The sequence below is a fragment of the Bidens hawaiensis genome, unplaced genomic scaffold (assembly GCF_021521415.1).
Source record: "Bidens hawaiensis isolate Kalapana, Puna unplaced genomic scaffold, B.hawaiensis_p1.1 tig00001575_1, whole genome shotgun sequence".
Classification (NCBI taxonomy): domain Eukaryota; kingdom Viridiplantae; phylum Streptophyta; class Magnoliopsida; order Asterales; family Asteraceae; genus Bidens; species Bidens hawaiensis.
Genome location: NW_027491088.1, coordinates 136,968 through 154,704, shown reverse-complemented (window position 1 = coordinate 154,704; position 17,737 = coordinate 136,968). Strand labels below are relative to the sequence as shown.

Sequence of the window (17,737 nt, the reverse complement as noted above, 5' to 3'; positions counted from 1 at the left end):
TGCTTTAATTGTATAGAAAGATTCTTTTTAATGACCAACAAAATTCTATTAAAACACTATAGCAACAAAAAATACACACACTAATACAATAAAAAAAATACACAATTAATAACCACCAAGATACATCCAAGACCATAGTCAACACTCTTTTACCTTCATGAAAGTTACAATGTCTATATAATTTTAAATAAATTTATCTACGATTCTAAAATCATAGCTAACTACTACCAAATGTAAACATTGACCAAACAGCTTTTGAGCATTATCTCAAAATCTAAAAAAAAAGTAAAATATAATGCCATATAAACCACCTGTTTTATGATAAGAGTACCACATTACTACACTCATTTCTTGCAACAAGTGTAAAGACCACAATTTCCCCTAGAAGTAACAGACTGAAACACCCTTAATAAAACCCATAATTACATACTTTGGCACCATTTCTATACCTAAACTTAATCTTGTGCCTTATTAGCCACCAACTGAGCCTCTTTCTTCCTGTCTAATTCCGATTGTCTTGACCTCCACCGAAAAAAGGTCCCAAACAGTTCCTCAACTTCTTCAAGGTTCTTCCCCTGTGTCTCCGGGTACAGGGTGTAGAAAAACATACACCCTGCAGCCGCGATACCAGCAAATAAAAGAAACGCACCACCAATTGAAATCACCTTGTACAAGGTAATAAATGTCATTGTAAGCACCCCACTCGTTGTTCTATTGATTGCCACCCCAATGCTACACCCTTGTGCCCTTAACCGTAACGGAAAGATCTCCGAGCTGTACACCCATGTAATCGGCCCCATCCCGATTGAGAAAAACGCAACGTATGCTAGAACCATGGCAATGCAGAGAGCTATGGCCCATGGGACCTTATGATCAGAGTGGTCAATGACGGTCAACGCGATACCGAGTATCATTAATGACACGACCATGCCAGCAATGCTTGATAACAATAGTGGTCTACTTCCGATTTTGTCTAGGAAAAACGTGGCTACTAAAATAAACATTGTTTTCACGAACCCGATGGCTATAGTTGCAAGTAGTTGCGGGGTGTCATCTACTATCCCAGCCTTTTCAAAGATTCTCGGGTTGTATAACACGACCGCGTCTATTCCACTCGCTTGTTGGAAGAAATGGATCCCAAAGGCCGCTATTAAGATGTGACGAACGGTTGGTGTCGGGTGGATAAACATCTCCCTCCATACCCCTTCACCGTGGCTACGCTTAGTCACTTGGACAAAATCGTCGTTACAGTCTTCTGGGATGCCAGCAGCGTGCTTGATGTCAGCCAACCGAAGCTTGGATTCTTCCAGGCCGTCGGAGGTTTTATCCAGCACGATTTTGGCATCACCGAGTCGACCTTGCATGACGAGCCAACGTGGTGACTCAGGCATTCCTAAGACACCAACCGCTAAGATTATCGAAGGGATGGCTCCGATTCCTAACATCAATCGCCATCCCAAATGAAGCGGGAGCTTTGAGAAGGCGTAATTTGACACGTATCCGAACATTATTCCTGTAGAAAAATACAATATTACATCAAAACTTTTATATAAAAAAAAGTTATCAAAATTTAAAATACAAAATAGTAAAAGTAAATTTAATTATTTGGGTGATTTAATATCCATAAACATAAAAGGAAATATCATTCATGAGTTCATGACAAATAAATTATTACGTTAAGAAAGTTTTAACTACAAAACATATTAATAGTGAAAAAATATTATAAATGTTGTAAAATATTGTAGAAAAATACAATATTACAACAAAACTTAAAAAAAATTATCAAAATTTAAAATACAAATATATCAATAGTAAAAGTAAACTAAATTATTTGTGTGATTTAATATCCATAAATATAAAAGGAAATATCAATGATGACAAATATATTATTACGTTCAGAAAGTTATAACTTACAACTACAAAATATATTAATAGTAAAAAAATCTTATAAATGTTATTTACCATGTATCATTACATGAGCAAAAATAGAAACCTACCGGCGTTAATAAAGACTTCCGGGAAAGAGGTAAGAAACCCACGTGCAGACGCCGGAGAAACTTCGGCGGTGTACACCGGAGCTATCATAAGAGCATACCCTACGCCGATTCCGGCGACAAACCGGCCAATCATGAGAAACGCATAGTTAGTAGCGAACCCCATCAAGATTGCTCCGGTGAAGAATATAGCTCCGGCGAAGACAATAGTGTACCGACGGCCAATCCAGTCGGAAGTTCTGCCGGCGGCAGCTGAGCCGACCAGCGAGTACAGGTTCAGTATTCCGACCATGATCTCGATCTGAGTGTCATTACACCAATATCTGTCAAAATAATCTCTTTGGATGAACTTCTGGGCCCCACTCATCACACCAATATCTGTCAAAATAATAATAATTGTTATTATTATTTTTTATTTTCTTGTAACTGTATTATTGTCTATATAATATGAATATTTTATTAAATTTAAAACCTACATATTTTACACAGACAAGTTGGAAGTAATAATATTTTAAAACCCATAAGACTGTTATCGTTCATCAATCAATACCGCTTATTTCGGAATTTTAACGTTTGAGGATTAAATAATATTTTTTAATTCAGGTGTCATAACACTTTTGAAGGTCCCGCCTTATAGCTCAGTTGGTTAAGAGGGCGTAAGACTTGGAACAGTAACCTAGAGGTCGTGTGTTCGAAACCGATCCTAAGCGTTAATCACCTTGCCGCTGAGTGAGCCTGATTTACCTCTCACGTGATGGGCCTGGGACGATCTAACCGGTTTGTTTGTCCGGAACAACACGTTTTGGAACGATAATTACTTTTGAAGCAAAATAAACGAACTAACTCATATTAAAAAGTGAAAAACTTTAAGGTGGTTATTATAAGTGAAAGAAATATTGTTAGTGAAAAGGGGTTTTGTCACACGTGAATCTTTATTAGTCCTAACTTTCATAATTTCATGCTTACAAACACGTTTTGAATGTGATTCTTAAATTCTTTATTACCAACGGTTCTTTACTTTTTTAACTTTTACTTCGGTATAGTCCTTATGATATTCTAAAAGATGTACTATAAGTTAAAGTAAGAACAAACAAAGACACAAATAAGTAAATATGTTACCGTAACCAAGCAGGACGGAAGTCATGGAAGCCAAAATGGCGCACGCGAAAGCATACTTGTTTCTCTTTGGTGGTTTTGGTGGATCGAAGTCAGTGATGAGTCCACTTGACTTATCCGAAACACCATTCTTGTCGGTTTTCTGGTCGGCCATGGCGGCGGCGGGATATGAAGGTTTTTTAACAACTTGCGAGCTAGGCTTGAAATTTCATAACCTTATGTAACATCCTAAAATTTATAATGTTGAATAAAGAAAGTTACGTTTAGTGATTTCGCGTTATTAATTAATTAATATCGAGTAAAGAACGGATCATGGATTTAGATTAATTGAGATGAGTTAAATGAGAATGGGCCTTAGGTCCATGGGCTTTAAGGGATATAAATATCCCCCAAACCAACCTAAAACCCTAAACCCTCATTTCATTTCCATCATAATCTCTATACACTCCAAACACACACACACCATAAACGAGCAAGATCCGAGAGAGAATAAACGTTAGTTGGTATTAGATCTTATTACACGAGATCTAGAGTGCATAAACAAGCTAACCAAGATCGAACGAGCGCTAAAGGTATGTTCTTGACCTTTAAAGTTTACGTAGTATTGAACGTTTTTACTTAAAGGTCCAAGCTTTATAGTATATACGGGATATATATACGACCGAAAACGGTTAGGGAACGTAGTGGGTGATGTCGAACCATAACAAGGGTATTAAAATCGCCAAAATGCTTGATAGAAACTAAACCCGTAGCTGAACTGGGTAACTTCGCCTGCAAAGCCACAACTTCGCCTGCAAAAGCTTAACTTCGCCTTCAAAGCTTAACTTCGCCTTCAAAGCATAACTTCGCCTTCAAAGCTTAACTTCGCCTACGGCCAAGTTCGCCTAACTGCTAACTTCGCCTAAGGCCAAGTTCGCCTAATTGATAACTTCGCCTAAGGCCAAGTTCGCTTAAGGTTTAACTTCGCCTAAAGCTAAGTTCGCTTAAGGGTTAACTTCGCCTAAAGCTAAGTTCGCCTAAGGTTTAACTTCGCCTAAAGCTAAGTTCGCCTAAGGTTTAACTTCGCCTAAAGTCAAGTTCGATTAGAAAATAAATTAAAAACCTAATGAAAAATGTGTTAAGACAGTTAATGGAAATAAAATTTTTCCAAGCTGACCTGGCAGCTCGACCCCAGCTAGGGGCTCTGCCCCTTGGACCCTGCTAGGGGCTGCCGCCCCTAGACCCCGCTGCCAGGGGCGCTGCTCCCGGACCCCCGTTCGTTGTGGGTCATATAAAGATAGAAATACAACATGAGTAGTAGTAGTTAATTGATACGTATACTTGTTATACAGTCAGCCGTGCACAACTGAAAAAAGGGATAACTATTAACGGAGAGCGTAACAGGATTCAGGTGAGTTTCTAGTGTAACACCCCGACCAAAGGCGGATTATACATCGGGGCGCCACATATTGTTTCATTACTCGTGACACTATTTGAGTGTCAATATTTAATAAATATATTCATTCGCGCACGCGCAACGTAAACACAAGATAACATAAATCAACATAAATCAATATATTATAAGACTAAATATTCGAACAATAATAACTTGTCTTGTTACATTTTAATCTAGGTCCAAAAGTAAAAACGTCCTACGTGTTCACAAGCTCCAAATGTAGCTACAGCAAACCTGAACATGTGTTAAAATAAAACGTCAAACACTTGCGTGTTGGTGAGAAATCAAGTTTAATACAATACATAGATAACAATAAATCTGCGCGCAACATGTGTATGTCTGGTTTTCAACAAGGGTGTAATCTGATCGGGACCAACTCTAAGATTCATAGACTGCCAGTGCTCACAATTGAGCTCACAAACAAGAAAGACTGTGCAAGTGTAAACAAAAGAGAAAATCATAAACGATTGTTCTCCCGTGTTCATCTAATGGTACCATGAGAACTGCGGAATAGACCGACAAGACGGTTAATGATCCACACATACAAATAAACAGCCAAGTCTACGTCCTCAACACATGGGATACTGCGCGACTAAAGTTCATAAACAAGTTTAAGACTCTAAGTTTGTATGAACACATGAACATCCCAAAACATTAAAAATAAAAAGGGATTAGGTACGAGATTACTCACTTGATAAACGGTGCGGTGAAAGATAAAGCAAGAACCAACTTTAAATAAGCACAAGTTAACCTATAATTAAAGATTATTGTTTTAATGATTGGTTTTAAGTCTTGATTATAAGTTAACATAATTAATAAGTAAATTATTATATATAATATATATTACCGGAAAAGCAGGGCAGAACAGGGAGGAAGACGGAGGCAGAGAGGGAGGCGGCAGAGAGAGCAAGGAGGAGGTTAAATTAAGTGTTTGTGTGTGATGTGTTAGAAAGAAAATAAGATTATTATTTATAGGGAAACCCTAGGGAACACAATCCCTAGAAAAGGGGAAAAGATCTCAAAAAGCAAAAGATTCCAAAAGCAAAAGATATCAAAAGATATGGCAGCTGCAGGGGACAAGGGAAAAGCTGACAGGGAACAGTAAAAGCATGGGCGGGTCAGATAAAGGTACTGGTCAAGCATGGAAAAGCAGATCTCAAAAGATAATGTCAGTCACTTTTTCTACCAACCAATGGGGTTGGTGCGCATGCTGCGCCGAAAGTAACTTTTCAGACATAAAATAGGTCAGGTCAACAGCACAGAAGATAAGACATCACAAAAGTAAACGGCTGGATAAAACAGAAGAAAAGACTCAAGACATAGCGCGAGAAAGCATCGAGCGCACGCGCGAGGGCGAAGGCAGACAGAGAACAGTCCACAGCGCGCCGCAGGAAGAACTAAAATCCTTAGCGCGTCGCGGGAAGAACTACCATTCTTAGCGCGTCGCGGGAAGAACTTCCGTTTTTAGCGCGCTGCGAGAAGAACTACAATTCTTAGCGCGTCGCGGGAAGAACTACCGTTTTTAGCGCGCTGCGAGAAGAACTACAATTCTTAGCGCGTCGCGGGAAGAACTACCATTCTTAGCACGCTGCGAGAACAGTTCGCCTCGCGTATCGCAGGAACAACTGGTCTTCGCGCAGGCTTCCTTGTAAGGAGTCTGGCGCGTGGAGCTGCGCAGACAACCTTAGGCGGGAAGAAACAAAGGACACAAAAATAAGAGAAGGGGTTCAAGGCTTAAGGGCGGGACGGCGACAAGAGAGAAAAGAAGGCGGAAAGAGAGAAGAAGAGGGACGGGACGGCGGAAAGGAAAAGAGAGGAAGAGGCGGGAAGGAAAATATATTATTATTAAAAATAAAGTATAAGTATAAATAAATATTAAATCATAAAAGAAAGAGATCGGATCGGAGAAACGGGTACCTGGGTCGGGTCGGATCGGGTCAGATGTCACATCTAGCCCCAATTATGTGTTATGTTTTCGGGGCTGTGTGCATACTCGATATGTTTGTTAATACGCTTATCCTAAGAGATAAGTGTATGCCTTATGTGAATGATGTGATATGTATGAATGATGGCTTGACGGTACGTGAACGATCTTCGGATATTGCACGTACTGTCAGGTTGTAACGCTAAGTATAAGGTAAGTATGATATGTATGCTTATGTGTATGAATGTGATAAAGTTAATAAAAGAAGGAAAGGATGGTTGTATGTGATAAAGTTAAAGCATGTTAGATTTTATGACCGATTTACAGAGTTGGTGATGGGGCAAGAATAGTTATATGATCAACTATATAGAATTAAGAGCATCCTTTATATATGATAGTTTGAGTATGCTTTAAGGAAATACAGAATTAGAGATTGTAGTTAATATGGGATTTTTTTTTTATTTGTAGGTTATATTACACTTGCTAGTGTCTAATTAAAATAAACCATAAGTGTGTAAGTTGGTCCTCGGAAAATGTAACTAAAGTTATCATAGAATTTGTGATTTCTTCACTAGCAATGTGAAATTAGGGAGTTTCTCTTAGGCTGAGGGGTGTGGAGCGCGAGAAAGGGCGCAAGAGGCCAGCCGCTCGCGCCCCGGGGCGCGAGCACCACACCACCGAGGCGCGAGAGGGGCGCGAGAGGGGCGCGAGCGCGGAAAAAGAGGCAGGCGCAAGAGGGGTAGCGGCTGGGGGTAGCGTGAAGGAGGCTTGGGATGCTTGAATGACTGAGTTATTGTGATTTATTTTTTTTTTTTTGTGAGCTGAACGAAGAAGAAGTAGGATAAAGGGTGGTGGTTTGTGATCTGAACGAAGAAGAAGAAGCTGAGGCCATAAATGAAGTATTGTGATTTATTTTTTTTTTTTAACTGCTTGATTTATCTTATTAATTTTAATGACATATAAAGTCATCCATTTGTCTTGGTTTTAACACACATATTTTTTAAAAGCAATGAAAAGGTTGAAAAAAATTAAGTGAAATAATAAACTGGCCGGACGGCCGGACCAGTCCAGGAATAATAATAATAATACATAGCCATGAAAGGGTAGTATTCAAACCAAATAATATTATGTTGGTGTAACACTGCAAATTGATTATCCGGCATTTATAATACGTTTTTTTAATAATACGTTTTTTTTAATACATTTATAAAAAAATAAAAAAAAAACCGCTCGCGCCCCCTCTCGCGCCCCTCCACACCACGGTCAGGGGCGCGAGCGGGGACTCCAACACCCATCTTATCAAGTTTCTCTCTCTGCCACACGTCACAATATTATTGGCTGGAGCCCCCACTCGCGCCCCCCACACCCCTCAGCCTTATACTAGTGGAGGAATAGGACAAGAAAGGGACATTTGGACAGGAGACGGACTTTCAATGTCACTCACAATTTTTTGGACTTGGCTAGTGGGCATGCTCTAGTAAGATATGATGGTACAAACATAAAAAACTTGGAATTAAATGAACTTGCAAAGAAAATGCGATTTATTGTTATTTTATAACAATTAATAACTCCCATCTCTAGAATTAGATATTGTGATGCTACTGCCCCTTAGACCTTTTTTTCCCATCACTAAGAGCATGCAAAATGGCCTTCGTGTAGAAGCTGGGAAATTCCCGGCCCGTTCAGAAACACCACCCCCGGATCCGGGGTTTTCTTTTCACGGAAACAGGAAGTTGAAGATGGTAGTACTAATGGTCACCATGTTCAATGAATCAAGAATGAGTTGGTTAAAATAGGTATCTTGTAAACACGGTTCAAGCGGTCGACTAATGGATATGAATAATTTAGTATAGAAATAAAACACACCTATAATATAATAGAGGTGGTAGGAGACTAGGAGATATAAAGTGCATGTTAATTTGTAATGGGTCTTATGCGACTTTAGACAATGTAAACAAAGTGTCCCATCAAAATTATTATAATTTATAAATGTTAATTTTTAAAGATGTTAAAGTTCTTTTCATGATACACGACACAATAAACACACAAAAAGATGGACAGAAGTTAGTACCGCTTGAGATTTCATACACTAAATATTGAGAACAAAGAAAATTTTTCAAGTTTTTTGAGTGTTTCACTAAAGTCATACAATTGTCTTATTTCTTTAAAATCACTTAAATTTTCATTACATGTTCCATTTTTGTAAACTCTTTTTATAAATGTTTAGTTTTTAAACTAAGTAGCCTACCGAAACATATATGAGTTTTAGTCATTATTAATGATTATTTTTAAGTTAACTTAAGGTAGGAGATAATAATAAAGAAATTTATAATCATTAACTAATAACCAAAATTTATAATTGTTCTTAAATCTAATTGATTAAATATCTTGTAAATAGTAGCCGAAATTTTTGAATGTTTCATTTGGGTTCTATATATAATAACTTTTAATGGTAGGAGATTTGGGTTCTTCAATGAAAATCCAAGTTCGATCTATTTGTCTCATTTTTTAAAACACTTAAACATTCATAAAAATAATTTATCAAAAAAAAAATAATAATAAAAAAAACACGAAAACCATTGACTGAATTTAGTGGATATTTGAGAAATTTTGTTATTGTGTGATATTAGAATAATTGCTTACCTAAATTAGGTCGGGTTGCTTAAAGCTTAAGTTTCATTTATACCTTATAAATTAAATATTTCCTTTTTACACTACATTAGCAAATTACTTGCTATGACATTTACATAAAAATCTTATCCGTATGAAATATTAATAAATCAATTGAATGCAGCATACATACTTTTGTGATTTTCCGTTAGCATTTATAAGCATAGCAAATAGTTTCTTAATGAATACCAAAATTACTTCTAGCCTGATTACCAATATTTCCAAAATTAATGATATGCGTTCTTACATTCTTTCTTTTATTCTTATTTTTATATTGATATATATGATTATTGTACTTGTTATAATTTATTCTTTTAAAGAAATAATAAATATATTTATATATTTCGCAAGCACACAAGGTTTTTGTATTTTCCAACGTCAAATCATTGCTTTATCAATTTCAAATTTACTTCTTGCGCGATTACGAAACAACAAATACAAGTCGCGATTACGAAACAACAAATACAAGTCTTAAAGCGGCATCCTTTTAAGGGTGTTTTATTTCTAATGAACATATTTTTTTTTTATAATACTAAGTGATCTTTTATCCAATTACAATGCGATTAGAAATATGCGTAATTTTGTTTTGTTGTTTGTAAGTTGTATTCACTGTTTTAAAATACTCAAATACTATGGGGACTGGGGAATGTGGTGTGGCTACTTTACATGCAAGAGTTTTTAACTTTGGTTTCATGGATTATACAGATATTGATGGTAATATCATTCCAAAGTGCCACCGCGATATATTCGTTCGTAGATGAAGCAAGAGCAATGACCATGGGAGTGTTTTACTGATTAAAAGTGAGGTTAATTGTAACAAAGTTGTAAATAGCATGAAGATATAAATAGTTGAAAGTGTAAAAAAAACAAATCAAACTCGGTTGTTAGTTTTCTAAAATAGTAATTTAAATAAATACGGAGTAAATAAATAAAACAGGGAAATATAATCATATACGTTTTTTTATACTCAAATAATCACAAACTTGTATACACTAAAATATTTTTAAATCTTTTACCATTAAATTGATAATTTAGTTATCTTTAGTTTGATTCAAGAGTATATTATGCTAAAGAAAGATGTTATTAAATATTTATGTATTGGTGATTATTGTAACATGTCTAAACTAGTTATAAGTGTTTTCATGTTGTCAAGTACTCAAGTTATAATACGTCTAAAATAGCTGCAAATGTTGGTTTAAATAGTGAGGACTAAGAAACATTTTTCAACGGGCTCATCTTTTATTGAGGGTTAAATTTTTCACAATCATAAGTGTTACAATTTTCTTGCTGGTCAGATTGAAGAAAATTGTAAAATAGGATAAATTAACGATAATGATGATTTTCTTACGTTATTCAAACTAGCTTGTCACATTGTTTGGGTATACTATATAAAGTATTGGTCAACAAAGATAGGCTTAGTGCCACCACACAAAAAAATCCACGAGTCACGGATGGGATACTGACACTACCATACCTCAAATAAATTACAAGCTCACTTACATCAAATAAAGGGAATTGGTTTTCACACACCCTTTCATAGCTTTTAATCGTGTAATGTACACTTTTTTTATTCTTTCTTTTTTAACAAATATATATTAACTAAAAAAGTTATGGTTGCAAAAAGATACCTATACAATCAAATAATGGGATTCCATGAGAAGCACACTAGTTATGCGCGCATGTGACAAAATATGGAGATGTTTTGTTTTTAAGTCCAATTTGTGACAAAATATGGATTTCACATCAGATCAGGGAGTGTTTTTAGGATAGTTTGGGTCAGAAACCCGGACTGGTTGTGATGGTGGGGGTGGGGGGTTAATGTACGAGCTTATTTTCAGGAGACGTGCCAACCTATTACCTTAGTACCCCAAGGTTTAGTTGGGGAATGGGGGAATGATGATAGCCGAGTGATCGTCAGGTATTGATAATTACTTCTCATATATTATATTGTTTGTAGTTTAACATTTTATTTTCTATAATCATAATCAGTCATATGACTCTACCATCAAGCATTCATAATCAGTTTCATGAACCCGAAATTGCAAGCCGATTCTTCAAGCCAAGATACTGGCAACGACGCTGCTGAGCAATCCGACCAACCCTAACCCACTTGCGGTAAACGCCCCTACTACCCTAATGAGTGTTGGCTAACATAAGGTATTGAGGGGTGCAAGTTGTCTCGTTCAAAGACTAAGTCAACTAAAAGTATTGAAATTTGCAACCCCTATGGCTATAATATTCTATTGGTAATTATTGAAAGATAATGTAAGACATATTAAAACTCTTTTTAAAATGCAGATCTTCCAACAATAATTACATGTACCTGTTTTCTTTCTTCTTGCTGGTACAGACTCTCTGTCTATCATGCGACGAGAATCAAATATAAAATACAAAAATGGTGCAAAGACAAATCAATGATCAATATAAGACGCCAAGACGGGTGACCATTTTGTAAAAACAAAAAGTAAAAGTTGATGACTCTTTATCTGGTTTGAGTATTTTTTATATACATGTAACATGTGTAAATTACGTATGCTTCATTTAGTTTTAATTTTTAAATCATATCATGATTTCGAATGACGCCCTGCTTGCGGTACGCGCATATAATGTATATATGTGTGAACCCTCAGGTGGGCAAAAGTAAAATTGCACTAATTTTGACATTATTTTACTAATCTCATGAAAATAACGTTAAAAGTGGCGGAAGGTTAATCAGGCATCTTGTGGTGGCGTTGATAGCCGAAAGACAAGGGCACATGCACCAATCAGCCGGTGTCCCGATGATTGAGTGCTATGTGCCTTATGTCCAAGGCTTGATGCAAAACTATTATCGAGCCGGGGGTCTCACCGGAAGCAGTCTCTATATCCCTATGGGATAGAGGTAAGGCTGTCTACATCTTACCCTCCTTAGACCATACCATAGCATTGCTATTGGTGGGATATATACTGAGTACGATGATGATGATGATGATGATGATATCATGATTTCGAATATTGTATTTTCTTTAATTCACAAACCAAAAAGTACCAATATCAATGTACAATAATCTACTAGAGCGAGAGAGCGGTAGGCACCTTCCCGGGTTACTATCAAACTTTGTTAGGTGTCTTCTAAGCAATTAATATCATAGCAATGTGCCAACGTGAATATAGAGGTTATGTAAAATCATCTATCTAGTATCTACTTTACCATACGTTTATCCAACCCACAAACAAGCAATAGTAGGGATGAGCATAAGCAGGGTAAGGTCACCGAAACCCATCACACTCGAACCCTGAAACCCATTTAATTTATTGTTTAACAGGGTCAGTTCCCGTGTATAACATATGAAGTTAATCAGGTCTTGAGGCCTGACAACGTGTTTGAAGGAAGACCCACGAACCCGTTTGTGTTTCAAATCAAATATGCAACCTAGTTGATTTATTATTTGATTTTACTATTTACTTAATGACTTGATTATATTTCCAAGTTTGATTAGCCTTTTTTTAAGACAAGTTTTAAGAGGAAATTTTCATTTGTGACATACCCTTGTATACTATGATTATTTTTCAGTTAAATATAAACTCATGTCAAACAAAATAGTCAAATACTAGCAACCAGTTCTAGGATTCGAGAAACCCATAAAGGTTAGTTCTCGAGTATGTCTTTACTAATAATCGTGTTAGGGTCCGGGTCGTGTAAGACCTATTTGATCACCCCTACACACTAGAGAGGTGCATATGTGATGTGACAAAGAACAGTCAGAACACAACATGCTAACATAGACACCGATAAAATATCATATAGATTTAAGGGTTGTGTAAAAATTCATAAGATAAAGTAAAATATGAAATCATACAAAATAAAAACCATATTGAGAATTTAGCTAAACAGAACATTGGCTGTCTACATTGTTAGATTTTTTAAGGAATTTTGTTATTGATTGTAATAACTAGAAAATTGAAGTGTAATCTAAGTAATTTATGTAAGGTATTTATTATAATCAATGAATAATTTTAACATCACTTTACGACACATGGCCAATGAATAATTTTAACATCACTTTACGACACATGGCCTGTTCGATCAACTCATTATTAAAGAAACTAAATTAATACTATCATTATAAAGAAATTAAAATATTGGAAGACAATATGAGTGTTAAAAAAAAGAAGAAAAAAAAAGTTGTTTATTATGTATATAGCTAAAAAAGAGTACGTCAGCTAAAACTCTGAAACTTTATTACGTACACGTTGATTTAAAAATGACTTGTACATTATAATCTACACATTGAATTTTTTTTAAACATGACATTTTAAAAATGTTGTCTACAAAGTTAGATTTTTTATGTTTCCGTGATAATAACCCGTTTGCCGGTTTTAACATGAAGAAAACAACATAATTTCAGTTAACCCGTTCTACACACGAAAACCCCTACCGATACCTAACATACGGTTCAATTGGTTTAAAGTTGGTTGCTAATACACGGTTTGAGTGATGGTCGAAACAGTTTGGGTTGGATAACTGGTTTCGGTTATTAATAGGTAGATTAATGGGCTATGCGGTCGCCTAATTTTATAATGTTTTAAGTAACACGTAGATACACTTTCAGTGCCAGCCCATAATTTTCTATGTTAAAGTGAAAACAGACAACTAATTTTGTGTGACCATAGTTGATATTTAATAGGCAGTTGGTTCTTTCGAATAATCAAACCTGCTTCGATATTGGAAGTTAAACTTTATTAAAAGTTACATCCATAAAAGGGACTAGTGACCTTTTTGAATATGCTAGAAGATGCTTAACTTACACATAGAACTTGTACACAATGTGAATGATCCTCCTTATATGGGCAGGTAACAAAGGAGATGTTAAAAAGGTTTAGTTAGTCTAATTAATTAAAATTTAATTGAAATAATGTTAGATTTGTTGTGTTTAAGTATGAGTTTTTGTATCAATACCAGCTTAACGACTAAGAAGGATTAAGTATATTGAAAATAAAAGGTTATACAGGTTATGTGAGAACCGAAAACAATACTTATTTGTAGCAAAATTAAACTAGACACAAAACATTTGCTTAAGAGTTGTGACGAATTAACGTTAAACGCAAACACTCTCGACATGGGATGCGCGACACTTTTTTTAGAATCAAAAGACTAATGAGAATTATGAAACCCGAACCGGATTATACACTTTTACATAGTGCATTAGAAATAATCTAGGTAGTGGGAGAGAGAAAGTTTGACGGTTACATAACCTTCATTTGAAGATTTCCACTCCTTACATCTTACGATAGAATAACACTTTGAACATAATATTTTCTTTAGGTGTCATGGAAACCAAATCCTGAAATTATTTTCCATAGCATGAATGATAAAATAAAAAATATGCTGGTGGTGGGAATTAAACTCAATACCTTGTTTTTAAATGTTTGTGGCTTACCAACTCAACTAGGATGAATTAATGTTTCTCTTTTTCCTAATTGGATTCACAACCTTTCATTTTGATTTATTTTAAAATACATATACAAATTGGTAATCTATGTATTTTAAGAAATTATTTATATCTTATGAATCCATAAGACATGTTATTATGTATATTGTTATATTTAACTTTTGTTTTTTAATTTTTAACATGAGCTCTATCCTAATATAAATATTAATACAATTACTAATTATGTTATATATCAAACATTATGTTCAAAGAGAGATAATACTTTATTAAAATGCAAGCCCATAGATTTGGTGGGCAAATGGCAACGCCTTATGTAACTTATGGGCTAAAGCCCAACACACACAATACCTTCACATAACCTGTTTAGATTTTCTAAACAGGAAATAAATGTTACTTACACATGAATCTTCACATGAACTTTAGTCGACAAACATGTTTTCGTGATCATCATTCTTGAACGAACTTCCATGTCGAAAGCGAATGCAACGGAGTTCCTTTCCACCCGACAACCAAACACTTGCCATTAACTTCGAGCGTGCAAGAACTCGCACAAGAAAACTGTTGCAACACAAGGTTAGCTTGATACACACACGACTCACTCAAAGCGATCTCCACCATCCCAAACCGCGTGAAAAATAACCTCCACGTGTTCATATTTACACTCCTATTAAGCCGCTCGTCTCCCTCATCCGCCACAATGTTTTTCATCCCATCAGCAAAGTGAACACCTTCCAATATGCCTCTATGTGCATCATCTCTGCTCATACACACTTCCAAACAATCAAAATACGTACCATAAAAGAATAGTACCTCAGTAAACCGCTTCACAAACGAGGTAGAATTATGATTCGCTTCAACCTCGGACACAACAATAACCAAAGGGTTGATCATTTGAATCGCTCTCATCAAATTCTCCAAACTTTGGGGTCTTGAGACCATTGTTCTTAGTATTACTTGACAATAAACCGCGACAGCTTCATCATCTTGAACCTCGAATTGTTCTTTTTTGACCTCAGAGATATCGGGTAGCACGAGTATTTTAAACACAAAGGGCAAACTCAAAGTTTTTGCAAAGCTTTCCAATCTTTTTCCGATTTCCTCTACTTTTTTGACATCTGATAATGTTGCAAAGGCGGTTAGTTTTAAACATGTGATTTCTGAATTTCGGTCGACCAATGCTTGCATCATAGCCGTCCATTGTACACCGCTTCTAATGTGGATGTCGATCAAGTGTACCTTGCTTGATGTCCCTACTTGATCAAGGATTGCTTGTATGCCACAAAATTGCAAAACTTGACTGAATGGAATGGTTTGGTGACATGCCAAAAATGTTGGATTAGTTCCCGATGCCATAGGATTTTCATTCTTTAGACCCTACAATGATTATGTACATAAATATACGATGATTATGTAAATGAAAATGCCGTTTACAATGAAAGACAAAAGTTATGACTGTCACCGATTATTTAACATGAAAATATTATTATCAGCCAATGATTCATAGATTAAATTATTAAAATACAATTTACGAATATATTTTTGATCTTTTATTCATTTATGTAAGTTGGCCATTAAATCCTTACAGACTACAGAGTGTAATATTTAGTCGTTAAAAAAACTATTAAATTTGTGAAAAACGAACTCACAAATTTTTTTAGCTTCGTAGGAACCGGTATTCCAGTTTCTTTTCCGATTCTATGTTGTAAAGCTTCACACAAATAATAAACCAGTCGTTCCACCGGAGTGCCGTCGTCTGATGCCACCCAGCCACACCGTGCAATAAACTTGCTACCAATTTCAAACTGTTTCCGACCAACTCTTTCAGCAGCCGTCAAAAGCTGGTAAACAAGCTCCACCTCTCTAATCTCATCAATCGACAACGGCGTAAACGCTGAAGACCCATACGGGTGTGTAAACATAGTGTACCCATCGCTTTTCTGTGTCGAAAAATTTATAAACTTTTCCGCTGCCAGTTTAATAATTTCGACAGTCGAAAGCGTTCCACCACATTCGGGCTCTATTTCGTCGTTAGAAACATGTGTTGGAATCTTGTTCTTGCTTTTGTATCTTGTCAGGAGCTCAAAAGATGTAGTGGAAGTCGGATCAGAGTGTTTGGACTTAGAATTTGAGACTTTGGATTGTGGGGCGTGATCGAAGTCTACGAGAGGAGGGAGTGGTTCGTCTACGGGGTGATCGTCATATGTTAAAAAGGGGTTGAAGTCTGTTTGGTCGTAAATTAAGTTTGGGAACATAATATTAATATTATTGATGAAGGGAGATAAAAATGAGAAGCGATATGTTGGGTTAAGTATGGGGGAATAAAGGAATGGTGGCGGCCGGCGGGTGAAGAAGACGATAAGCGGAGGGAGTACAGAAGTACACAGAAGGATCGGGGCTTTCATTACTATGGAGGAGTAAGGAATCCGGCCGGCTTTATTTGTTTGTATGTTAGAAAACGAAAGGTTGTGAGATAATTTGTATAATATGCTAAATTGTTATGTTTATAATTTATAGAAATAATATGTTTGTTTAGTTTGCAATAAGTTCGGTATGTGAAACTCGAGCTCTTTTATTTCATAACATACGTTATAGGTTTGAGCTTGTTTAAGCTTGACTTGATTTAAACTTTTAGAAACAGGTCTCGAAAAGCTCATTTACATTTTTCTATGGAGATAACTAGGGACTATCCAAAATTTAAATGACTAATGTAACAATACAGGTATTTCGTCGTTGTTAGAATTATGCGATTTCGCATTGACGACTCCAAGCTCGCATTTCAGAATTGTTTCTCAACATCTTGACAGGGATTTGAGCTATTCTAATTTAACACTAATCTCATTTAAACACTGAAATTCTTAAATTCACTGTTTTAAACATCTTAAACTTATAATAAGAAAAAAAATTAATCTTGTGGGCATAGTTATAGAAGGAAAAAAAAGGTTAAAAAATAAATAAATAATAGAACATCTAGCTTACGCTATCACTAATTCTATTCCTAAAATTTTACAATTATTCCTGGGACTAAAATCTCAATCACGTAGGGAGAAACACTAATATGTATAGGCTACAAACTTTGATAAGGAAGCTTAATTACATTTCTTAAACATTCACATAAAAATTACATCATTTGCCAATTATACAGTAACAGAAAATCATATTGATCACT

General features: G+C 35.7%; 2 protein-coding genes across 2 annotated transcripts; both read right to left on the bottom strand.

The window, feature by feature from the left end:
* Positions 1-280: 280 nt before the first annotated feature.
* Positions 281-3,266, bottom strand: LOC143586997 (polyol transporter 5-like). The gene is made up of 3 exons (XM_077068411.1): positions 3,114-3,266; positions 1,998-2,372; positions 281-1,513 (listed from the first exon to the last, which is right to left on the bottom strand). Exons 1-3 carry the CDS (start codon positions 3,262-3,264, stop codon positions 456-458), a joined length of 1,584 nt encoding a protein of 527 aa, XP_076924526.1. The 5' UTR covers positions 3,265-3,266; the 3' UTR covers positions 281-455.
* Positions 3,267-14,877: 11,611 nt separating this feature from the next.
* On the bottom strand, positions 14,878-16,625 carry LOC143585142 (DELLA protein RGL2-like). Its single transcript, XM_077066996.1, has 2 exons — positions 16,218-16,625; positions 14,878-15,945 (listed from the first exon to the last, which is right to left on the bottom strand). The coding sequence occupies exons 1-2, from the start codon at positions 16,488-16,490 to the stop codon at positions 15,019-15,021; spliced, it is 1,200 nt and encodes a 399-aa protein (XP_076923111.1). The 5' UTR covers positions 16,491-16,625; the 3' UTR covers positions 14,878-15,018.
* Positions 16,626-17,737: the final 1,112 nt, after the last annotated feature.

Coding starts and splice junctions, on each gene's coding strand:
- LOC143586997 (XM_077068411.1), bottom strand. CDS start 3,264: ATGGCCGACCAGAAAACCGACAAGAATGGTGTTTCGGATAAGTCAAGT. Junction 2,373..3,113: donor TTCCGTCCTGCTTGGTTACG/GTAACATATTTA, acceptor TTATTTTGACAG/ATATTGGTGTGATGAGTGGG. Junction 1,514..1,997: donor GGAAGTCTTTATTAACGCCG/GTAGGTTTCTAT, acceptor ATTTTTCTACAG/GAATAATGTTCGGATACGTG.
- LOC143585142 (XM_077066996.1), bottom strand. CDS start 16,490: ATGTTTACACACCCGTATGGGTCTTCAGCGTTTACGCCGTTGTCGATT. Junction 15,946..16,217: donor CTACGAAGCTAAAAAAATTT/GTGAGTTCGTTT, acceptor TAATCATTGTAG/GGTCTAAAGAATGAAAATCC.